The 24364-nt window shown below is 39.0% G+C and overlaps 3 protein-coding genes across 11 annotated transcripts; 2 read left to right on the top strand and 1 right to left on the bottom strand.

The window, feature by feature from the left end:
- The first annotated feature begins 275 nt into the window (after positions 1 to 275).
- Positions 276 to 10098, top strand: Rat1 (5'-3' exoribonuclease 2 Rat1). 6 transcript variants are annotated; one of them, XM_022814698.2, is made up of 11 exons: positions 276 to 707; positions 3561 to 3766; positions 4243 to 4426; positions 4668 to 4893; positions 5240 to 5418; positions 5564 to 5716; positions 5980 to 6205; positions 6658 to 6884; positions 7086 to 7710; positions 7959 to 8165; positions 8471 to 10098. In XM_022814698.2, the coding sequence occupies exons 2-11, from the start codon at positions 3595 to 3597 to the stop codon at positions 9239 to 9241; spliced, it is 2970 nt and encodes a 989-aa protein (XP_022670433.1). In that variant the 5' UTR covers positions 276 to 707; positions 3561 to 3594; the 3' UTR covers positions 9242 to 10098. The 6 variants fall into 6 exon arrangements, with proteins under 6 accessions (XP_022670433.1, XP_022670436.1, XP_022670434.1 ...); XM_022814693.2 differs by lacking the exon at positions 276 to 707 and adding an exon at positions 3036 to 3308; XM_022814701.2 differs by lacking the exon at positions 3561 to 3766 and having other exon boundaries at positions 284 to 707; positions 4270 to 4426.
- A 156-nt stretch (positions 10099 to 10254) lies between these two features.
- On the top strand, positions 10255 to 13992 carry LOC147754634 (uncharacterized). Of its 4 annotated transcripts, none has more exons than XM_086976023.1 (3): positions 10255 to 11082; positions 12414 to 12835; positions 13118 to 13992. In XM_086976023.1, coding segments are annotated over exons 1-3 (1239 nt in total). In that variant the 5' UTR covers positions 10255 to 11080; the 3' UTR covers positions 13933 to 13992. The 4 variants fall into 4 exon arrangements, with proteins under 4 accessions (XP_086832149.1, XP_086832147.1, XP_086832150.1 ...); XM_086976021.1 differs by lacking the exon at positions 10255 to 11082 and adding an exon at positions 11091 to 11367; XM_086976024.1 differs by lacking the exon at positions 10255 to 11082 and adding an exon at positions 11374 to 11581.
- An 885-nt stretch (positions 13993 to 14877) lies between these two features.
- LOC111254746 (3-dehydrosphinganine reductase-like) lies at positions 14878 to 21298 on the bottom strand. The gene is made up of 8 exons (XM_022815915.2): positions 21027 to 21298; positions 19798 to 19951; positions 17628 to 17763; positions 17072 to 17145; positions 16607 to 16731; positions 15958 to 16129; positions 15511 to 15673; positions 14878 to 15244 (listed from the first exon to the last, which is right to left on the bottom strand). The coding sequence occupies exons 2-8, from the start codon at positions 19904 to 19906 to the stop codon at positions 15040 to 15042; spliced, it is 984 nt and encodes a 327-aa protein (XP_022671650.1). The 5' UTR covers positions 19907 to 19951; positions 21027 to 21298; the 3' UTR covers positions 14878 to 15039.
- Positions 21299 to 24364: the final 3066 nt, after the last annotated feature.

Below are 24364 nucleotides of genomic sequence, written 5' to 3'. Positions count from 1 at the left end.
CTTGCTTGAGGTCGATCCATCTAGGTCATTAGTTTTGAAGGTGGGCTGACCTTGACCTGATAGGGTTTTTACATGTACATTATAAGTGTGTATGAGTGCACCTTAGGTGGGTCTTTCGGTTTAAGACTCATATGAATTAAAGCTTCACTTGTTTCAAAATCTTTGTCAGGGTCCTTTTTGATTGTATGAGATAGAATAGGAATTTGCTTTTACATCTCGTAATTAAGTTAGTAAGATGTCGGGTACTAGCGTTATTTTTACTCTTCTAATTTTTACAACAGTAAGCAAAGGCAGATAGCTGGATGGACGTGGAATATCGGTAGGAGTCTATATACCCTTGCCTTCCTGTTTAGGCGGTTCTATTGTGCCACATGCGGAGTTCCACAAAGCTCACACAAAGGTCACGAAAATACGCTTCTTAGTGAATCTCTTATACGTTCTACTCCGGCGATATATATTCCTTCCCCTCCGCTGTTTAGTGTGAGTATTAGAACGACGATGGCGCCGGCGTAAAGTCATGAGGTGCCTCTGATGTACACAGGTGAACACTTGAGTGATAATAATCAGAAGGAAAATGTGATAGCCCCGGCGACTGTCGGCCAACAGTAACCTCCCAACCGCCTGTCCGTGCGAACTTTCCTCCATAAGAAGCATTTGGAGCTATGCCCAACGGCACAAGTGGAATAGTATTGCTCGTCTTATCTCAGGTGCTAGACACTGACATAGATAATCCATTTATTCCAGAGACTAGTATAAACACAACAACAATGGTGGCGTTACGTACCATTCAACCCAGGACGATTCGACTGTAAGCTTGCTTAAGAGACACGATGATAAATTTAGGGTTAATAAATTTAAGAAATCAAACGTTTGTATATATATATATATATGTAAAATTTACTGTGCTCGTATTTTAGAGCTATACCTGGCTATATTCCATAAACAGATTCAAAAATATTATTATGGACTTACGTGTTACACCTAAATTTCCTCATTTTGTTTTTTCTTAAGTACCGATGAGTGAAGTATTTTAACATCGGATATGTTAGTCCAGGAGTAGATCCTTCACAGAAACAAACAGTTGCTGTAAAAAATCTATCATGACCATTTCTATCAAGTATTGCATCGGTATTGAACTTATTTACATAATAATAGCAATCAATCAAAGAGTTCGCTCTATTTTCGAACTGGCTGATTGTAAGCAATTGAAGAACGTAGAAGAAAAATATCAGCTAAGTTTTATTCCGTTTAACATGACGAACAACAGCGGCAGCATATATAACAAAAACTGTCTAATTTATAAGTTGCAGACACTAAAAGTAATGTTTCTAGTTCCACAAATGGTACCGTTAGGCGTTACTTCAAACGTCTCGCATTCTGTGTAACATAAATTTTCTTCACACGAGGGTTCGGACTGGTTTTCGTAGGTGTCCCTAAATCAGGTATACAAACACGCTACCACTGCATTATTGCGAAAATAGGTTCCATACACAGGCAATATCGATGTATCGTCAGATATTGTAAACAGTATTTATCGTAAAAGGATCGTTTATACCCTATAGATCGGATACTTCTGTGCAACAGGAAATTTTAGATGTTTCGACTTTGAAGTACTAACTCTAATGAACGTAATGTATTCATTACTGCGCTTATACTAATAGATTTTTTTTGCGGTGACTGCTGAACTCGCCTGGGACCGGTACAAAATCACCGTTTTAAAATTCGCGCCAAAATACGTGCACAGTGTGAAAATCAAGTGTGCTTAATTGTAGTGGCTCTACGAAAACGTCCCACTAAAAACATAAATGTTAAACATATCACAGCAATAGCTTCACAAATAATACTACCGTTATTAATGATATTATAATAAAACTAGATTAACACTGATTTATTCTACGGCCATAATTAGGTTTCCTATACAGAAACACGAGTCCGCTAACGTTTTGGCGTTTACCATATTTAATGTTTCCGAAATTCATTCACCACGCTGGTGTACCTGTAGTAATAATTAATCATACATTACTTTTTTATTAGTTCCTTCAGTAATTTAAGTTAACTTTAGATTCTTAGTCAACTGAAAATTCTTCTATCAGACATATCGGTCTGTAGATAGCCAGACTCAGAAGCCACATTTAGCTGTGCACTAGGTGTTGCAATATGGTATAAAAATACCAGTATATTCCCAAATTGTGTGTTCATAAGGTCAACGATTAAAGCAATATGACCTTTTTTCGTCAGACAGAAAATATTTGAATAAACAAGAATTTGTACTTGGGGCAAAAATGGATACATCTTGTGTGGAAAATCTTAAGGTGAACCGGTGCTACGCATACATTTAAGCAATATACCTATTTTCGGCAGGAAAATTCTCCATGAGGGTTATGTGCTATTTCGAGTAACATTTTTAACTAATTTGATAGGCCTGAATTAAGTAATCCACTGAAAAGTATTTTTTGACTATTAACAGTATAAAATCCGCTATGCCATCATGATAAACAGCCGCACTGTCTCTATGTGATTTCAAACGATGCAGCACAAATCAAAGATGGGCTTTATCTTATCTTCACGTTTTCAGGCCTTCCTCTTGAGTTAGTTGTTCATCCCGCTGCAACGCAGCCAAGTGTTGCATGTAACTATCGAAATAGCTAGTGCGTCTCCCACACGGACTATGCCTAATGTATATTTGTTAATCTAGTTGCTGTTGGGGATCTTGTAGACGGCAGATGCTAACCGTATGAGTTAAAGCAAGTAGACATCGAAATAGTTTTTTTTTCTGTTTACAACTTTAGGCGCGTTATTGTGATTCTTTTGTCCTCTATTAGAAGGACAATGGGTTTTTTTTTTAGTTTATGCACGCGGTAGAGCCATGTTTCTTTTTTTTTTTTTTCAATAGAGTTTGCCAAACTTTCACTAATATAATTTTCACTAATATGTACTAGATAAAATATTTGTCTGTGCTTTTAAGGATTCGATTCCGTATATACACACCATGGATGTCAATGAATTAAGGTACTTTAGGCTTTTTAGAAAAACATTCAAGCGACGTTTGTACATCGCTCTAATGCATAAATGCAGTAACGTGAATCTTTCATCAGCGACGAGACTCGTTTCTTTATAACAACGTGGGGGCAACTTTAAAATCTCTATGGTTGCTATTGCTCTTTGATGCTTGCGATCAGTAAAATTGTGAGTGGTAATGAAAATGTCATAAGTTGCAATCAGACGCTAGCCGTCGCCGCCGGTGTTCCATTTTACGCACTTAAATACAGATCATTGTCGCCATCTCAAAACAATGCCTATGAGAGAGGGTATGTGCTCATATAAACATTTACATTTCGTATGTATATGATGTTAAACGCTTGCGTCCGCCATTACCAACTACTGTTAATATCATCGCTGTTGTTGGCGCCGTGTTCTGGAGTTCTATCGTGATGCCGTGAATTGCGGCTGGTGTTAGTGATTTGCATGCTATTCAAGTAATTGTTATTCATTAATTTTCACATACGCCATTTTGTGTAAAACTCCAGTCGTACATTTTGTGTCGTCTATTTATGCCCAAGAACCCCATCGGCTCCGGCCTTCAAGCATACCGCAATGGGAGTACCGGCATTTTTTCGTTGGCTATCTCGCAAATATCCGAACATTATTGTACACTGTGTCGAGGAGAAAGGCCATTCAGTCGATGGCAATGCGCGTGTCAATGTTGACACAAGTAAACCAAATCCGAATAATGTCGAGTTTGATAACCTCTATTTGGACATGAACGGTAACTGAACACTCCTAAGTCCTTTATGATATATGAGACCAAACCAATGCCATGAATCTCCTTAAGTGTTTGCTCTTGTTAGATACATTTATCTATAGATAAATCAAAAATAAATCAAAAAAGTGATAACGAATTCTCAAGTTATTTTTATAATATATTATATATTGACCATAATCTCTTAGCAACTCTGCAAATCATTTGGCGCCTAATTTTATTTTAGGCTGTGCAAAATATAATGTTGATTGTGTAGCATTTAAATATTGGTTTTTGAGCATCCTGTGTTAATGAGTATTAAAACTGAGTTAAACTCGTATTAAAGCGACTAAAGATTCCGCATGAACATATACAATCGTGTGGTTCTGAGTGACAACTTTATAAAGTATGGAGCATCCCCATAGTTTGATAGTCCTAGTTGGCTATTTCAAGGTTTTCGAACGTTAGCTTCGTTCTACTCTATTGTGCTAATATACCCTCAGGAATTATTCATCCATGCTGTCATCCAGAAAACAAACCTGCTCCTCGGAACGAGGACGAAATGATGGTGGCCATTTTCGAGTATATCGACCGTATATTCAGCATTGTTCGGCCACGCAGACTGTTGTACATGGCCATCGATGGAGTCGCTCCGCGGGCTAAAATGAACCAGCAGCGCTCTAGAAGGTAAAAGCGCGGATATGATCTCCGCGTAATTATGGAAATAACAACACAACTGATCTCTCGTTGAAACTGACAACTGAATGATATCCGAGATTCTGTGATCTGTAACAAGGGATAGATGACTTCCGAGTGAACAATTTCAAAATCTCGTTATTTATATCAATCAGATGGGCATCCAATGTGGTGAATTTCTTTAAATTAAACTAAGAAATGCAAAGTAATGAATTACTCTAATATTTTGCAGGTTTCGAGCATCAAAAGAAGCTGCCGAAAAAGCAGAGGCAATGGCACGACTGAGGACAGAACTTACCTTAAAAGGCTATCATTTGCCGCCAGTGAAGGCACCCGAAGAACACTTCGACTCAAACTGCATTACGCCGGGAACGCCTTTCATGGACAGACTGGCCAAGTGCTTGCATTATTATATCCATGATCGACTTAATAATGATCCTGGTTGGAGAAACATTGAGGTATTGGATGTCGTACATGTAATACTGCTTCTAGTAATACTACAACTACATGAAGACGGAAAAATATAGCATTAGCGCTCAATATGAGTCGCTTTAGGGCCTCTGTTGGCGTACATTGGTAATTTATGCAATGTAACATTAGCCGCAATCGTCGCCTTATTGGTTTGTGCCTGCTTAAATCTTTATGATCGACTATGCATTTGAAAGGTAAAACTTAAGCTTAAGTTACAAGTTGAACTAACACCGTAGAACATAAAGGTGATTATTATCATAGTGAACATTTTAGGACTCGACAGACAATAAAAATAGGATTGTTATGCTTTTTCTACTATTTCTTTTATTCTAGGTAATTTTATCCGATGCCAACGTACCAGGGGAAGGCGAACATAAAATCATGGACTTCATTCGTAAGCAGCGTTCGAATCCTGCTCACGATCCCAATACAAAGCATTGTCTCTGCGGGGCTGACGCTGACCTCATCATGCTTGGTCTTGCGACTCACGAGCCCAACTTTACAATTATCCGGTAGATAGTCGAATACTGACTACGACTAATAGGAGGCAATCTGTTTTATTAAGGAGAAAGGTTTAGGCAAATTGTATTTCTCTTTGTAGAAATAATAAAAGTGGTTTTTAGTCTATGAGTAACCTGTATCATTTTGCTACCATAGGGAGGAATTCAAACCCAACCAGCCAAAACCTTGCGAGTTATGTGGTCAACTCGGACATGAGATGAAAGATTGCATGGGTTTACCTAAAGAGGTGGCGTCACAAGCTCAAATAGAGAAACCGCTTGGCTCTGAAACTGAATTTATATTCATCAGGTTTGTACTACATGTTTTCTGCACGTAGAATCGTTGCCGATCTTCGAAGTCATGTTAATTTTGAATGGAACTCTATTTCATTATATTATTGCTCCAAGATCTAAATGGTCTGAGTCTCACTAGAATCTCCGGCGTCTCTTCGGCGGTGAGTCACTTCCGCGTAACAACGTTTGCGAGTCCCATTTTCAGTTTTCGAAATCTGAACGATTTCAAGCTTACAACGTTATTCTCGTGTTTTTTTCTTTATGTTAATTTGTTTATAGATTAAATGTATTGAAAGAGTACCTGATGAAAGACCTGCATATTGAGGGCCTGCCATTCAAGTGGTCAACGGAGAGGGCGATCGACGATTGGGTGTTCTTGTGCTTTTTCGTTGGTAACGATTTTCTGCCACATTTACCTTCACTTGAAATTCGTGAAGGTGCTATCGATCGTCTTGTACGAATTTATAAGGAAACTATTCATAAGACGAAGGACTATCTCACGAAGGTTGTATGCGCTTAAGAAGATTATCAGACGTAGACTTATGCGCCATTAAAGCCTGTCAGTTTAAATACTTTGTGTTTAAGTTTACTTGGGGTTCCACTGTAATCGGTAGAACCACATAATTAATTGTCTCTAGACCCAAAGTGTGCAATGCTAATAAATCATAATGTTGTAAAAAACACTAGCAAAAACATCTCTCAAATCTCTTAGCTTTTTCAAATCCCGTCAAATACTACAGTTTTTTTAAATAAATGACAAAGCTCTGTTTTTTTAGACCGTACATGGTAGTTTTTTCGTAATAAAATGAGCAAAGATGAGTACTCTTTAAACAATAAATAGGCCTATATTTGTATAAAAAACGGTAACTTCGATTTACTTAGAATTGTCAGCACAATTCTGAAAAGTTTTGAGTTCTATGGTTAATGGAATACGTTATTCTATCCTCTACTACACAGGATGGCTTTGCGAATATCTCACATTGCTGCATGATTTTAACGAAACTGGGCGAGGCTGAAGATGAGATTTTTCGGGAAAGACAAATCAATGAAGAGAAATTTAAGCGGCGTCAGAAAGAGCGGCAAGCGATGCAAAAGCAAGAGTACGCACAGCCGGCCTATCTGAGCGCGGGACAGTTTGCGCCTCGAGCCTTGAATGATAGCCCAAGCGCCATTGCAGATGCCAGGTACCGTAGTTATAATTCGGTTAACGCTTGTCAATAAAAATAGAAATAAAACACAAATGGAAATGAGGCTATTTTGAGGAGCCTTATATTACCTGACAAACTGATAGTGGACTTAGTTTGTCGTCAGCCGACTTGTAGAGGGCAAACCTTTAATTAGCTAGGCATACAAGCTCCTAGAAGTCACTTTTATCTTTGTTTCAGGAATGAGGTGTTTAACCAGCGGCGTCAAGCCATGGAGTTCTCTCGTGGACTTCACACTGGAGCTGATTTGCAGTTAATGCTACAGCCCGAGGGCGAGGACAAAAACCGAGGCGAGAAACGCAAACTCAATGAAGAAAAGGAGGAACCGGAGGACGAGGTTCGTCTTTGGGAGGTCGGCTGGAAGGAGCGGTACTACGAGAGTAAATTTGATGTTTCTCCGGAAAACTTATCATTTCGACATGAAGTGGCTGCGTCTTATGCTGAAGGCTTATGCTGGGTCCTTCATTACTACTTTCAAGGCTGTGCGTCGTGGAAGTGGTTCTTTCCTTATCACTATGCTCCGTTTGCATCAGATTTCAGCCAAATCGGAGATCTAAAGATAAGCTTTGAGAAAGGCACGAAACCCTTCAACCCAATGGAACAACTGATGAGCGTATTTCCAGCCGCTAGTCGACAGCATTTGCCTGAACCGTGGGGTGATCTGATGGAAGATCCTGAAAGTCCCATTATCGACTTTTACCCAACCGATTTTCGAATAGATCTTAACGGTAAAAAAGCTGCCTGGATGGGCGTTGCGCTGCTTCCATTCGTCGATGAAAAACGGCTTCTTGAAACGGTTGCCACGGTGAGTAGACATGAAGTTTGGCAACCTGAACACTTTGAAAATGTTCTCCATAATTCAAACAACGCGTGGACACTGTTAACTCCATTTAGAAGAAAAACAGCTGTTGTGGATAGATGTTGGAGAACTGAAAACAGAAAAATTCGTGATATTCGATCCACAGCTCGGTGATTTTCGAGGGAACTAGGTATTCTAATACTAGCGAGTACATGATAGCTAAATTGATAGTTAATAAACATTTTATATTGCAGGTTTATGACCAGTTAACACCAGAAGAACGGCGTCGTAATGCGAGGGGAGACAACTACCTGTTCCTACGGAAAAGTCATAAGGGATACGCATTTTTGAGGGGCCTTTACGAAAATAAGTCACAGCGAATGCTCAATGATACAGTGGAGCACGCGATTCCGCCTGAGTCGTATAACGGTATGGCAGGAACAGCCTTAACTACTGATAAAGTAAGTGTAACTATGCAATTTAACTCATTTCGATCCTGAGTAGTTTCTGTCCTTAGCAGATTTTCAGCCGGTGAGCTGTGAGGTGCGCACGCTCAACCTTGTAGCCATCGTTATGGCTTTCACTAATCAACTTAATGTTAATTCTAGACTTCATGCACGGTCATTGGCCAGTGCTATGCAAATGTCGTGATTTTACGATCTTGTTCTAGGTAAAAAAAAACCTCCATTTTGAACGCATATTTGCCTTACTTTTAATCCATTTTATATTTCCCGCGATTGTTTTTTATGTCGAAACGCATCTATAGGTCGTAGCGGAAAAAGGCAAAGTCTTGAGCCCGATTCATGCATGTCAACCGATTCCAAATAACGTGGCTGTTGTTGTTCGATGGAGAGATCCTGTCTACCCCGACGATCACATCTATCCCGCTGTCAAGCTCCCGGGTGCGAAAGATCCTGAACGCGTGCTTCGTCCAGAAGATCTTGTGGACAACGAACCTCGTCAATGGCGACCGCAAGCAGGAATGGCTAGAAGCAACCAAAGGGCACAGCTCGCTCAAAGCGGTCATCGCATGGTGGAGCACTATGCCAATATTCGACCACCTCAGAATTACGGGCACGGTGGTGGTCAAGACCGCGGCGGTTACGACGGGTACCAACAGCACGGGGGCAGTAACTTCTATCAAAATCAAGGAGGGGAGGTGCCTAGCGGATTATACCATCACCGAGGTGGGGGTGGCTTTTCAGGTGGTAACGGTGGCCGTAGCTATATTACGGGGATAAACCAAGCAGATTACAGGTACAGCAGTTACGGCGGCAGACAGAGTGGTGGCTACTACACAGATTCGTATGGAAGTGGTGGGGGCAGAGGTGGCGCCAGTGGCTATCACCAACAACAACGAGGGACACCAATGCATCAAAGGGGCGAGCACCATCAGCACTATCAGTCGTATTATAGCCAAGGTAACACATATGGCACTGCTGGGGGTCCGAGGCAAACTCGACCGCAACAGGGCTATGGACAGTATAGAGGAGGTGGGCATTTTGCAGGAGGATGGGGTTCTTATTACAGGCAATAATACTGTTATGTACTTTGTCTATTATGTACTGGAATCGAAATTAAAGAAAGCGCCAAAAAAAGGAGTACAAACTGTAACGAATTAACTTTTGATTACTTAATCCAATTGTGTATTTTTTATTCAAAACATTCGAGCGCCATATATATATATATATATATATATATATATATATATATATATATATTATTCGCAAGAATAGTAAAAACTTTCTGAGGTTGTACCTTCAGCGTAGCTAGACCAACTCGAAATACGTCGATGCTCAAAGACATTAAGCGTGTACGTAGACCACTGCTAGGGGCCATTTGTATATATATATATATATATATATATATACAAATATTCAGTTTATATATAATACATCGGATATGATGGTATCTAATGTCCTTTTGAAATCATGCACTACAGGCAATCGTACACCCTCTCATGTGATTGTAGGAAAGTCTTACGAAATATTGCTTGTCATATTCGAAAGAATTTCGAGTTTCTCAAAAGTTTCATCGCACTGTAAATGTATTAAGTAGATGATGCACGAATGCTTTAGCTGCGTGTGACCTTGGCCTACTTAAATAATTAGTAAAACAAGGCATGTGACGTAAGCGCGATTCAGTGAAGCGCCGGTGGATATCTGCATATATTTAAACGATAGTTATAGAATCGTATTGTTGTATGGATTAAAAAGTATACTGCAGTCCGCTCGAACAGTAACTCCTGGGGAGAAGTGACAAATGCAAATGCGTAACGACTGAAAACGACCTATCCTTCGTGTAGACTGCATTGCTATAGACTGTGTGTATATGCTTTACCCGCTGTATCATACGATTGTATATCACGAAGAATAAACAGAACAAAATTGTATATTCCATCGCCTAGTCGATCGAACAATATGCTTGGCTCGTTTACTAGGGTACGTTTTCTTTGATGAAGTGAAAAGAAAAACATTTACATAAAAATTTTTCAAAAAATCAACGGTGTTCCTTACACAATAACGTTTGATGTGTTTCCTCGATATTTTATCATGACAATAAAAATACTGTAAATTCTATTAAAATGCATTTACAGAATAAAAGTGTCTCATGAAGTATACAGTTTAGTTCAACACCAATTGCAATCATCAAAAGATCTAGTTTGTTCTCTTGAAGTCGAAGACTGATATAGTTCTTCACGCTGAAACAAGGTTGCATTTTTGCAGGAAAAACTATACATCGCTTTCAATTAGGATTCGATTATCGTTACGTCTCTCTAGCAAAAAAACTCTATTGCTGAGTGAAGGGCAAACCTACCTAGCTTTTTCGCCTGGTTTTATCTGTCATGACGAACCTTGGCTCATAGTTACGTCGTTTGACTTCAATCTGCTCTGCCCGTAAATATGAGTGGTTCATTTTACGAAATGTTTAATTAAACAAGTTAGACAAGTGCTATTTTGAATCAGGTTCGATTCTACCGCTAAACTTACGGGTTAAGTTGCAATTTCGCTCAACAGCTAGTGTATTATAATTCAGCTGCATATCACCCGCAGATATGTGTTGTCCTGTAAAACGTTTTGTTGTTACAAGCTTAATGGTTGACTACAAACCGTATTAGTTTCTATTTTTGGCAGGCTTTTAGGGTATGCTTGTCATATGGATACTGATGAGTGCTGCAATATAAGCAGACAACCTAAGACTCTACCTTCAATGCAGTGAAAAACAATGAAAAGTTGACCGAACGAGCCGGTAACTAAAATGGCCAAAGTTGTCGTAATCGATTCTTCGTATTAGTGTTTCGTTGCACGTCTGGAAGTACCGATAAAACGAGGCTTCCCAACTCGAAACGTGACTACCAAAGCAGCTGCACCATAAAATGTTAGTGAGATCTCGTTGTTTATAAGTTAGATGATTGAATTAGAAGGCTTCACTATCTTGTAACAAAATTCATGACAGTGTTTTCGGCGTTTTTCGTTTTGATTAGCGGAATACTAGTCTGGACGGGTAATGATGTTCAACGGCGCTCCCTTAGAATAAATGCAGCTAAGAAATAACTATGATGTTCGTAACCTAAATGGACGCATCGCAGACCGACTGCAAAAACTTCTTAATTGATCGATGTAAATTCTGGACGAAGGAGCTCGAGTGGCTAATGCTAACGAAGTGAGGGCTCTATTGCTGTATTTGTTTGTTTTCTGTGCCTGTCTCACAGCAACATATATAATGGATCAAAGAAATCACTTATTGGAGAAATATAAGAGATTTTTAGTGCTACGATTAGACTACATTGTACCCACGAAACAGGACTTCCGCTAAGTAGACGCTAAGCAATGAGACGGTGACACCTTCATGGGTGAAAATTTTTACTGACACAACGGTGATTCTATTAACAACCATTTCTAACTTCAATGAAAGGGTCGGCTACGCTCTATTATAGATACGGATAAACGCTGTGACTTTATTTCATAATTAGCACCTGTAAAACCTGAAATCAAGGAAGTGATGAAAGTGTAAATATCGTTAACTGGTAGTCCAATAATTATTGTTTCTAACTTCTAAATGGAATGTCGCTTACACAATTAGACAGAATCTTTATCATTTAGAAAAAAATAGATAAGCAAATGAGGACCTTGTATTCCACATGTGACGGTGTTCTACAGTAGATAGGTATGCCCTTGAAATAGATCACACGGTGATAGCTAGGCAAAGAAGTTAGATGGTAAAAGTACTGCATCTATATAATTATTGCTATAGGGATTATCGGTAATAGGGCTTAATATATTAAATAATAGAGGTACTAGAATGACAGCGCAGAAGCAACAGTAGAAAGCTAGTTAAACCTAGGAACTAACTGGCCGGCATTATAATAAACAGATTTGTAGTGGCTGTCGTTTAAGAAGACAACGCACTTTTTAGCTCATTAGGTTCAGCTGCACACACAAGTACGTTTGTTTTTAATTTAAAAAAATTCGATTTTTATTGCTGAGATCTGAAATAGTTTGCGAGGTAGCTCTTCCATCATGGCAAAGCCATGAGAAGTTACTGTTTGTTGACATTATCATTACACGGGCTAATCGATGCATTTAATACATGTTCGCTGCTAAGCATATCCTTGTGGGAAAACTACAAGATTCGAGCAACTTATATCCAAACGAATACCTTATAATAACTGTTTTTCTCTAATTATCTATTCTCGATGCTGGAAGCAGGGGATCGAACCGCGAAGCCGAAAGGTTAGCAAAATGCAACACCGGCGAGAAACGGTCAGAAACCGTGAGGAAGTCCCCCTCAGTCCCACAGGGTGAAAGGGGGCAGCAAGAAAATAGTCCAAGGTCTGCAAGAAAAAGGCTAAGGACACATAACAAAGAAGGCGAGAAGTCACCACGTATGGAGAGTAGTAGAGAAGACAGTGAAGAGAAAAACGAAACAAATGAGAGATATGAATTCGGTAAAAAAAGCACAAGCGGTACGAGAGGATCGACGAGTAAGGTATCTGATACGGCTGCTCCGCTAAGTGAAGTCAGTACACACAATAAACAAGATGAGGCAGAGCAAAATACTGATAAAGTCGGCCCGTGTGAAGTTACGGGGTACAACACTAGAACTTCTCACATATCCCACAAGGCAACCGGTAGGTTGATTACGTATGTGGTTTGCGACCTACATACATAGGATTTACCTCATTGTACTAGATCGAAAATGGGCTTCAGCAAATTTACAGTTCACAACATAAGTGTGTAATAAGCAGCAATTTTAAAAACTAAGCTGATTTTAGATTACACCATGAGAGCGGATACAGTTGTTGTGGTCAATCGATCGATTGAATCGCGTAGCACCAAAAAGTAGTGCACTCTTTAAACTTTTCTATATAAAGTTTTTATATATTACTGTTTTGGCGTTCCCTTGGAAACAGAGCTAATGAAAGCTGAGTACGCGGCAGATGCGGAACTACATGCAGCGATGTCCGAGGAACGAGATACGATTGTCGGGTTGCAATCGATATCAGACAAACACAGCGCTGAAGTGGACCGTCATCGGTTGGCTGTTGAAGCACTAAGTAAAGAGGCTGAACGACACAACGCCGAGGCCGAACAGCACATGCTGGAGATGGCACAGCATGCTGAGAAGGCCATAAGGCACCGGCTTGAAACGGACCGATGCGAGATGGAGGTCGACCAAGTCCGAATGGAACAACGCAAGCTTAAAGTTAAAATATTCGCGTGCTCGAAGCGGGCACAACAATTGAAGGTTGAGGAGACACAGAAACTTATGGAACTGCAGGAGCATAAAACTGTGGCCGAGCGACATGTTACAGAAGCTCTGCGGCATGTCAGCGAAGCTCAGCGGCATGTTACGCAGGTACGTGCACGACTCTCAGACGTGCACCAACACTTGACGGACGTCCAGCCGCATTTAATGAAGGTACGAAAGCATATGACGGAGATGCAGCAGCGACTTGGTGATCTGCAGCAGGAGACGGGCGATTTGCAAGGCCGAGTGTCGAACGGACGCGAATCCACAAAGCTACAACATCGACCAGGAACAAGCCCGGCGGAGACATTAGGTGGTAGATTACTGAAGGGAGCAGCGGCAACTGATGTTGACACAGCGCGAAGGTCAGATACAGCCGCACAAGCTGTGTTGGTGCACATTCATGTTTGCACCTGTGGGAACCGCATCGATTCAAATCAGATAGATGGTGATAATCATAATGGCGGCAACAACTAGCGAAAAAAATTATTAAGAAATACAAAATCCTTTCAGTTATAATTAGACGTGTTGTCTACATTTTTGTTGTTTTCGTTTCCTACTACCAGTGTCACATGTGTGTTCTAATATTAGATGGTTACTTGAATTATGTAATTTTAGGTAGTAGTAGATCTATTGGCTGATGTGCTTGCTTCCTTTTTAAACCAAAACAACACGGGGCTCAAACTTTGGCATTCCTATACGCTGTCTATAAATTTTTTTGCTATTCTTTTTGCTTCGTTTCATAGTCATTCGCAATATAATTCTTATTTTTAAAAAATATAATTCTTATTTTTAAAATCAATGTAAACATGAAACCTTTTTCCTCTCGGATAGTCACGTAAGCATTATGAGCATACTATTTCGGTGTTCAACTATTAAATAGTTCTTAAAAATTATGTGGTTGTGGAGAACATTAGCTAGTTGGTCCAAAACTTTTATTTCGAATCTGTTGCCTGTATATAAGTTGTATACTATTAATGACATACAGCGAAGTCGAGCAGTCCCTTTGGCTATGAATTGATAATTTTCTAGCGGACTCTAAGTAAAGAAGTAATTGTCGGTTTACAGATGTCTTCCATTGCCACATCGTAAAGAGCTTTCTATAACTTCCGATAATTGCGACAACTTATCGTTCTTATTCTACGCCTTGGAGGTCGGGCGTAATATTTACACGTTCCGTTTCTCCATAACTCTACTACCAAACAATAAGTTGGTTTTTTTTTTATCTAAGACTTCAGTCGATAATAATTCAACGTTATGATCGCGTGTCGATAAAGATTGATATTAGCACACGCTTGCTCACTAATTTTGATTAAAGGTTGGAAATATCGATTGATGCCTGAACATTCGATTCAATGTAAAATGGTCGCTTAGATAAACACTTCAAAGAAATTATATCGAAAAGAAATGCAGCAGTACAAATTTTCGGCTACGCGGCTTTATTAAATCTTATTGCATATCATATATATATATATATATATATACAAGGAGCTAGGGACTTCCGATATATTCTATAATTATAACAAGCATGCTTACACTTGATTAGATCTCGCGTGCGCACTGCTCGATTTCCCACATTCTCTGCTAACGAGGATACCAGCCGGGGCCCCTCTTTGCACGCTCCGCTGCAGTCACGCGAATGAATATATAATGCAAGTAAGCACCCAATAAACGACCAGGTGCTATGAGGGCGATTTCCGATATGAGCTTCAACCAAGAACTAACTGGCCACATTCCCGATGCGGCCGTACATATGAGCTGGCCATCCAAGCCAAAAGATGACATCATCCTATAGAGTCGAACATAACAATCAAAGCAACAAAATATATACCCGAGTTAAATTGCTCTTAACGTACCATAGGGGAGGATCGAAACTTTATGCTGAGAGCCAATTGTGGAAACGGCTATGACGATGAAAGCTAAATCTGAGTCCCTTTCGACACTAAACATACGCTAAAGGTACGCTACGAATACGTAGAAAATAAGTCACGTAAAAATAACCACCCGTTGAACTACAGACATGTTAGATTACATTTTCGATTGTTATTTTCTCACCTCCTTTTGCATAAGTCCTCTATGATACCCTTTGCGACAGTGTCTGGCTTCTTAATGCCGGCGAGACGTGAAATGGCGACGGTCTCTGCGGGCTTGCCAACATTCTCATTTTCAAATCCTGGCGTTTCGGTGTCAGGGGGAAACACGACCATGACGTGCAAACCTAAAACGGAGAAATAACTAGGTCTGATTCTGTTCACTTACTAAATTCAGACATGTATCTCTTCACTCATTTTGAGAAAACTTCACTGCTCAGTCCAGCCAACGAATTCTGCCAACTGTTCTCCCTTCATGAAGCGCTCTATATAAAGCATACTAATTCAGTGTGACCCGAAGTAAGAAAGTTGGTCTGCTTATTCTTAATCTTTACTATATTATGGTGATGGCCTGCATTACGTTCTCCTGTAGGCTATCTGTAACAACAAGGAAGTAAGGCAAGACATTTACCTAGGTGTTGTTTCTCAGCTATAACCGTTTGTGCAAAACCGGAAATCGCAAATTTTGCAGGCGAATACGCGCTGTATCCAAAGACGCCCATGATGCCAGCCATAGAGGATAAAAACACAATAGAGGCTGAACCCTGGCTTACGCATCTCCTCTCCAAACTCGAAAGGCAAGCCTGCAATTTAACTTATTACATCGGATACGAATTGAGATCTAAATTGCACCACTCAATGCGCTTGCATGTAAAAAACTAAAATAATATTCCAATGCGTCTTTGATATTTAATTTGAAGTCAACGAACGCCAAGGCTCACCAGCTGGGAACTCACCTTACCTCCTATGTACTTTTATATGACAACCGAGATTATTATATCTTATAGCCTATTGACCACCTACTCTCTGCTTGTGCTTTTAACAATAAAAAATGGACATTACGCGCAGGAGTGTCTTTGAGTGATGAATAGAGCCATTTATGGATAGAATAAAAAACTGTTTGACAATTACAAATATACCCTATTGTTTTTTAGCTAAGAAAGATACTTAAGAAAAAGAAAGAACAACTCAATCTTATATACCCTACTGTTTTCTAGCTAAGAAGGATACCTAAGAAAAAGAAAGGATAATTCAATCTTAAGTCAATCTTGCAAACTAACCTTGGTCAGATTTACAGCAGTGTGGTAGTTCGAATCCATCATTTGGCGATACATGAATTCCGTGGTCTCTTCGATGTACCGTGCTACTGCAGTGCCCGCACAGTTAATAAGAACGTCAATGTCACCTGACAGAAAAGCGTTCCGAAATAGATAAGATCCATAATGCGGCTAAAGCAAAGAAAATATTGCTTTCAATCAAATCGTAGTGCTTGAACTAAACTAACTCGAAGGACCGTTGACCTAACGAAACGCAAAATAACAATTTTTGTTAAATACTACGGTTAAGTGGTTCAAGTCAGCTTTGTACAACGCTGCATTTGATGCTACCTGAAATGAAAAAAGAGCCCAAATATTGAAATCTATTCCACTTTATCTATCACCTATTTTGGTCAAAACTAACATAGAAAGGAAGCACCATAAAACCAATGAAATATCGCCAGAAAGCTTAATTTGTGCGACAGTTACCTTGAGCTCGAATAGCCGGAGCGATAGCCTTTTTGATTGCAGAGATATTTGACGATAAATCGACGGAAACGTATCTGTAAAAGTCACTCTGTAGGTTCTAGAAATTACAGTTTGGCACGTATATACATATACTGAATGCGCTCATGTTTCATTCATCAATTTTCTATGGGCAGACAATCCTTATAATTATATTAAAGTCTGTACTAATTTAAAAACGTTTTACTCAGATGTAATCGTCTTGATTTCTAACGATGGTTGGTTCAAATATTTATTAATTTATGCGAATGTAGTTTAGGTAATCGGGAATTTATCTAAAACGGTATTAATATAATTAAAGCGAAAATAACGATTCCGATAATGAATTTTGTTGTGTCTGCATAAAGAGCATCTAAGGTTGCTAGATACCCTATCATTTAAAGGGGAAAGGAATATATTTTAGGAATAAGAAAAACACTTGACTCGTAATGCGATATCCTCAGTCGGACCAAGGACAGTCACGAATGCAGGTATAACTGTACAATGGGTTCTATCATATTATATACGAATAGTGACCTACCCAACTTTATCACTATCGATAGCCACAGCTTCAGCCGCCATTCTGAGATTGTTCTCGTTACGCGCCACTAGGGTTACTCTTGCCCCTAGCCTGAAAGCTTCTTTCGCCAGTTCTAGTCCAATGCCAGAAGAGCCACCTGAACTCAATGAATGCGTAGATAAGTACAAAAAAACGACAGTTCAGGAACGGTCTTTAAATAAAGGATTACTATGGTTGGAGATTTGAGAGATTTACTGCAAAAAAATACCTTCGAAACAAGTTTACCGATTAGTCCTTTTCGGACAGCTCAATATTGTCGTCAACATAAAACAAAGAATCTACAAGATCTTCTCAGCACATCTTCTTCATGCAGTTTTCCATAGGACAAATGCTTTCAGAACTACCTATGAAAGCTTTGTTGGCCTGCTGTACGTTATGCCCAGAGGGTGAAGGGAGTGGCCTTCTGCACGGGATAGCCCAGTGTGATGTGCCTGATTACTTTCGGCTAGCTTTTAAAAACAAAGATTTAAAAAACTTTATCAGAAAGATGCAAAGGTTCGCATAGTTCTTATGCCAATCGAAAGAGTTGAAGGAACAAAAACAGATAAGCTAGAGATTTTCTAACAGTAAAAGATCTCGTGCTTATAGCCAGGGTGGCAAGAATCGCCGGAACAGAGGTTGTTTAGTAGACGCTAGCACTGATCTGCTAAATTGGTAACGCAAGGTGCCTACTATAGGCACCTTGCGTGCCTGAGTAAATCTAAAAAGGCAGACTCGCCTTTACCACGCCAAAAGAAGGTTGATGTTAATACACCTATAACATTTTAGCAGTACATATATTGGTAATATTAATGGCAGTGCTATGTTATAATTATTGTACAAACGTACATCAGTTTATTCATGACGAAGTCATAGACAACTTCCCATGAAAACATCTTGTTTAGTCCTTTTAGTTCAAACAGCTCCTAATACGGTTGACGTCTTTCCAGTGCAGAGCGCGTTATCCCGTATGTTAAGAGAGTGAGACATATTATCGGATGGTTATAACGTACTAAACATGTCAAAATTTGTCTTAAGGTCCAGTTCAACTATAGGTTAAAGAAATCTTTCAAATCTATCTCAATTCTAGAAGCAACTCCGTGAGCAAATCGATTCTCTACTCGTTCAGTCGTATCAATATGTTTCCTCATCTAAAGTCGCCCATCTTTGGAATAATGTCAAAATTAGAAAACAACAAGACTTAATATACTAATTTTAAATATTGAATTTTTAATTAAAAAACATAGGAAATTAAAGAAACTGTAATTGACGTTGATCTACTTATGTGACTAATATAGGGATAAAAGTCAAGCTCCAGCATAGTTCTAATTCCTAGATATTTCATCGAACGCCCTGCAGAAGATATCATATTAAATTATGTGTCTTTGTTCGTCTGTATGTAATACAATACAGCCATACATTTTTGGACAGAGATGAGTATATTTGCTAAGCACCACGTGGACACAGTATCGATTGTCCAATGAAGTAAGAAACGATCGTCATTACTAGGGGAACCGCATAACTTCAAGTAATCTGCATACAATTTATGTCGGACGCCGACTGCAAACATATTCTTCATATAGAGAACATATTGGAGAAAGTGAGATAAACCTAGGAACACCCAAAAAGCATGCTTCTCTAGAATTGACGGTGTCATCCATTTTGACATGAAAACCACGGTTCGTCAGATCTTTTCTAATTCAATTTATGAAGCAATGATATATCCCCAGTTTAATGAGCTTCGCAATTAATAAATCGAGCTTAGCTCGGTAAAATTTTTTTACAAGTCGAGGTCGATGAAGTCGAACCTCTTGCAGTAATTTTGAAGTAATGCTCGATTTTAAATCATTATAACAAACTGTGGTTTACTCTTTGTGGATACATTTTGGTTACAAAAAGTATTGATACTAAGTAAGCCACAATGTAATCGACTATGATTATTCTTGACTTGTGTAGGTTACAGACTCTTAGGATATCCAAAGGTACTTATTCACTAAGAACTTTTTAACTTTAAGAGTTTTTTCCTAATCTTTTTCAAATTGTCAGTTGACACCGAATGCAGATGAGGTTTTAATAAATAGGTTAACGTTCACTCTATACTAAAGACTTTTACAAATGTATATGTTTGGAGCTTACTCAATAACGTCTTTACCTGAGATGAGAACATGCTTCTCTTTGAGACTCTTTCTATCAAGTTTGTGCAAGATGACTGCGGAGAGAAGAATACCCCCCAATAAGCCAGCAACAAATATGAAGAACATATTGGATATCGCTGTTGTGCTGTGTATATGCAAGAACTTGGACGACTGAAAAGAAACAAATGACAGACATACATAATTATTGTGTTATATACACATATGTATTATATATTATTATTATTGCGGGGTTTAACTACTATGAAAAAAACAATTTGAAACGTGATTTCTTCCTTCAAATAAGTCGGTAAAAGCTGTTTGTGTATATTACTTTTTCATTTTTTGGGAGCCTACTATCGCAGCGTAGGAGCCACCCATAAAAAGAGAGCCCAGCTGGTTCAATAGGTGACGGATTATTAAATAGTTGTGCAAAGTTTTGTAAATATCTGTTTTCGTGACTAATAAGATTTTCCCCTAAAGGATTAATTAATAAGGGGTTGTTAACTTATCTTAGTCTTGAATAATATAATTTATTTTACATGAGTCCACACGAGATATCCCAACATCCCAGGTGAGTTCATTACTGTTTGAAAAACACGTATATTTATAGACAGTACTATAAACATAAAGAGATATTGTACACATATTTTTGGCGACGCAATTGAAAAAGCATACTCTAGCTTTGTAGCATTCATCTATATAAATAATACAGATTGAAATTTGTATCTTCCATAAAACATTGTTTCGTCCGTTGTCTATAACTAGCCGTCGTTCGATTGGAGGGTCCTTTTTTCAGTCGCATACAATAGCGGAGCCATTTACTATCTGATTATGTTTCTGTGGTTTACCTCCGAAACTGGCTGTGCGATTAATGGCTGTCGTTAACACTGTTGTTTAGATATTAACTACGCCAGTTTTCGATTCAAAGCCCAGTTGCGTCTAACTTTCAAGCTGGAAGCCACAGCCGAAGCTCAAAATACATCAGTAAACGAAGAAGACATTACTATGCGTTTCTATAAACTCTTTTTTTAAGCCGACAGAGTGTGCTGAGACCATGCAATTAAGGATCGCTAAACAAACAAAGCTTTGGGAGTTTTTGTAATGAAGAAAATAAAATAGAGTGCATACTTTTATTCACTATAAATTTGATGAAAATTTCAATCAACAAGAAACATTATCTCTTTCGCAGCTTTGTTTTTTCTTGCCACATTCATTCTAACAGCTAATAAAACATTTAGCGGTTCACCTTATTTTGTTGCACTAGAACTAGACCAGCAAAGTTCCTGTCGTCTTCCACACGCACTCGGGCGTGATTTGCTTAAGAACTGATTTCACAACTGAAACAGTGGGCTTTCACACAGGTACTAGCTTCGCCTTTACACAGATCATAACAAAATTGACAGGCGGCATTATTTAGAGATGGTCATTAATACCGCTGAGACTCGTTAACTCTGCCGATAAAACACTTGATAGTGCTACCGCCACCACCGCTTCGGAACACTTCATGTGGCGGTTATCTAAACGTATGAACGCATTCTCTCGCTGCTGACAACGGGCGATTCAAGCGAAACAACTGAGGAAATTAATCTTCTGGCGAGTGTAAATTGCAGTTGGCCGAAAGCCATATCCAACATGAGTTGAGCAAGCCTAATTAAATTTCGGAATCAGTTTCTCGTGCGTCTAACGGCGTTTAATGAATAGATATACTACTAACAGAAACAACAAATGAAACTAAAGATAATATTTTCATATTGAGAACTATTCGGTAGTTCTCAATTCGCGCAAAAATACCGCAGACAAGATAGCCACAAATGATATGCGTAGATACCGAGCGAAATGACTAAATAGGAACAATCGGCAGACCTGTGTCTTGGATGTATTGAAATACTTATTCTTTGTTACTACGACAAATTATATAGCATTTACCATCGTTGGTAAAACAGAACTTCTCTGGCGGAAAATTATGATCATCGGTGAGCCGCTTGAACAATGCTGGCATTTGGTAGGACGTGGAATAGACCAACACACATCCGACAAATGGCCATAATACATATTGGCATTGTTATTATTGTTGTTGTTATGTGCATATAAAGAGACCAAAGTATTCGGCATTCTATCTTGAGATGAATTCAGCAGAACCGTTTCGGACATCGAATATTTACTATATCAGGTCAGACGTCCGGCGCAGACTCAACCAAGAGAAGACGGTCCGTTTGGGTCCCAGCATTGGGATTCGTTGAGTCATTGACATTGAGCTCTATATGACGGCAGATACAAATAACACCGACTAACATCCATGTTAGCACGCAGAACGGACAAGAATTGCGTATGGATTTGCACTTGAAGGTTGATCAGACAAACGCTAGACGAGTGATTTCGTAAAATACTGCGAATCCTTAAGTACTAGCGGAATTTTTACAGCAAAAGTAACTTGAGGCACCTTTATTGTCGGCCTTGCCCTTGAACAGTCGCAATATCGCCCTTGGCGACAGATGATGCTAGGACCACTCGTTATACGATATCGCGTGCTCTCAGTGTGCACTTTACTTGCTGGATTAATGTCGGATCGATGTTCTTGCTGATAACCAACTAGATAACTATGTCTTCGGCGGCGTCAAGTGTAGACTGAGGATCGTCACGAAATGCAACGAAGCCACTGATTGTCGCTCCTTGATAGAGGAGTCAGAGGAGGTAGCACGAAGGCCATTAAGATGCTGCCATTGGCTTTTTTGTTCGCTGTCTGTAAACGAACGTCGACGACAGCAAGCGACTCATAGCCTTTCTGGTTGCTACAATTGATGCAAGCAATGCATCGAATGGCTTCACTCAACCTCGTTGTATAACCCCGTTTCAGGAGTCAAAATGATTCTGGGTTAGATCATTAAGTACTCACAAAGACTACTGTTAAGATTGTATGGTATGCTCCCTTTCACGGAACTCTCATTCGTTCTATGTATTTTTAATTATAATGTAGACTTAATAGAAGAAAACAAGCTCATAGAATACCTAATAACAAGTAATAAAGTGACCATACTTAAAAGACACTAATTAAATGAAGTAAAACAAGAAAAAAAAGTAGTCTTTAGTTTCTTAAGGCGGACATAAAGTAGCAGATTCGTGTGGTCCTTGTGGTATTCCAAAATTAGGCTTTAAGACTATTTTTATTTCGAGTATTAGTGTGTATGAAGACAGTATAAGTATATTTGAGAAACCATGTGAGTAATACCTCAGAGCGATTTTGTATTATGAGTGCAATATTACCTTCCGCTTTTAACCCTTTCGCAGAGAAACGGCTTTCAAGCTTATTACAGAAGCCTTAGCTTTCTGGTATACCATGGTTCGTGTCCTTGGATGAGCGTCACTTTCAAAAGCACTCGTTCGACGACATCTTGAAATATAGTGAGCACGATTCTCCTGAAGTATGCAAATCGCATATAACCAACATATGCATATTTAGACATATCTAGATGCGCTCGCAATGGTAAAAGCAAGGTTCCTCTTTACCACTTTTCACATTATGCCACATTAGCAAGTTAACAGTCGTTGAAGTTTTCCTTATTTGCAAATGCTCCTCTATTACAGAACCAAAAAATAAGTACACCAATTAAAGCGTAGTCAGCATTAGGCAGTTCAATAAACTCATATCCATTCACTAAAATCTATGTGCATGATATTGTCACATCGGGCCGGCACGTACGATCATGTTAATAGAGACATAGCTGGATGGAGTGAATACGTGAGTAACTCTTTGACATCTTAAAGGCCTCAGGCTAATTGAATGAATCCCATTGAAGGATTGACTATCTCTTGCAACGGTGTTTGCCCGCTCCTAAAACTTAAAGCCGACAAGAGAGCGTACCCTGCCTCAGGCACGACGGGCTTCTTCCTTCTTAAAGCAAGCGAACTTTGCGAATTAGTGTAAGAGTCCCTTGAGAACAATAACATCATTCTTACTAGTAAGCATCATTTAGCAATATATGAAGGCAGGTGGCGAAAAAGCGTTTTAGAGAAACGTACTCTCTTTCATTATGCGCTCAAGTTCATAGGGAGCGAAAGGAGTACGTCAAGCAAAAAAAAACAACACGTATATCCGAAAATTGCAGGCGTTCGTTGTATACTGCTAAAACAGCAATTAAACGATCATTGTTCATTAATCTAATTATATCAGCCATATGATTATACATTCAGCCCAATCGATTAAGAAACGAGGAAAAACGCCAATCTGAATACTCCATCCGACGTTATGAATAGCAATAAACTAGTAGATTCAGTGTCGTGAGTGTTTAGTCCTTAAGGTGTTAATTTTTTTCAAAATTGGCTAAAAGTCTTTCGAAAGTTCGATTAGTTGCAACAGATGAATTGTGTAGTTTCTCTAAATCGGTTCAGTAAAATCAAAGCGTTATCAGAATAAATGTCCATTTTGGATAAAGAATTTTTAAATCCTCAATGCATTTGTTGCAAGTGGTCTCTTCCGCTACGTTTAGTCAAGAGATCTGTTTTTCATACAGTAACCTATATAACTTTGGTATCAATGAATAGTCGTTACAAATGCGGATCGAGTAGGGTAATATAAATATTTATATA

This window comes from Varroa destructor, unplaced genomic scaffold (assembly GCF_002443255.2).
Source record: "Varroa destructor unplaced genomic scaffold, Vdes_3.0 BEIS01000007.1, whole genome shotgun sequence".
Taxonomy (NCBI): domain Eukaryota; kingdom Metazoa; phylum Arthropoda; class Arachnida; order Mesostigmata; family Varroidae; genus Varroa; species Varroa destructor.
The sequence above is the reverse complement of the archived record's forward strand: the minus strand, read 5'-3'. Positions and strand labels throughout refer to the sequence as shown.

Excerpts from the sequence above, each read along its gene's own strand:
- Rat1 (XM_022814693.2), top strand. The coding sequence starts at position 3,166 with ATGCTTGCGATCAGTAAAATTGTGAGTGGTAATGAAAATGTCATAAGT. Across the intron at positions 4,427-4,667 it reads AACCAGCAGCGCTCTAGAAG|GTTTCGAGCATCAAAAGAAG; the intron begins GTAAAAGCGCGG and ends AATATTTTGCAG. Across the intron at positions 4,894-5,239 it reads CTGGTTGGAGAAACATTGAG|GTAATTTTATCCGATGCCAA; the intron begins GTATTGGATGTC and ends CTTTTATTCTAG.
- LOC147754634 (XM_086976021.1), top strand. The coding sequence starts at position 11,279 with ATGGACGCATCGCAGACCGACTGCAAAAACTTCTTAATTGATCGATGT. Across the intron at positions 11,368-12,413 it reads GAGTGGCTAATGCTAACGAA|GGGATCGAACCGCGAAGCCG; the intron begins GTGAGGGCTCTA and ends TGCTGGAAGCAG. Across the intron at positions 12,836-13,117 it reads CATATCCCACAAGGCAACCG|AGCTAATGAAAGCTGAGTAC; the intron begins GTAGGTTGATTA and ends CCTTGGAAACAG.
- LOC111254746 (XM_022815915.2), bottom strand. The coding sequence starts at position 19,906 with ATGTTCTTCATATTTGTTGCTGGCTTATTGGGGGGTATTCTTCTCTCC. Across the intron at positions 17,146-17,627 it reads ATCGATAGTGATAAAGTTGG|ATACGTTTCCGTCGATTTAT; the intron begins GTAGGTCACTAT and ends TGACTTTTACAG. Across the intron at positions 16,732-17,071 it reads TCCGGCTATTCGAGCTCAAG|GTGACATTGACGTTCTTATT; the intron begins GTAACTGTCGCA and ends CTTTTCTGTCAG.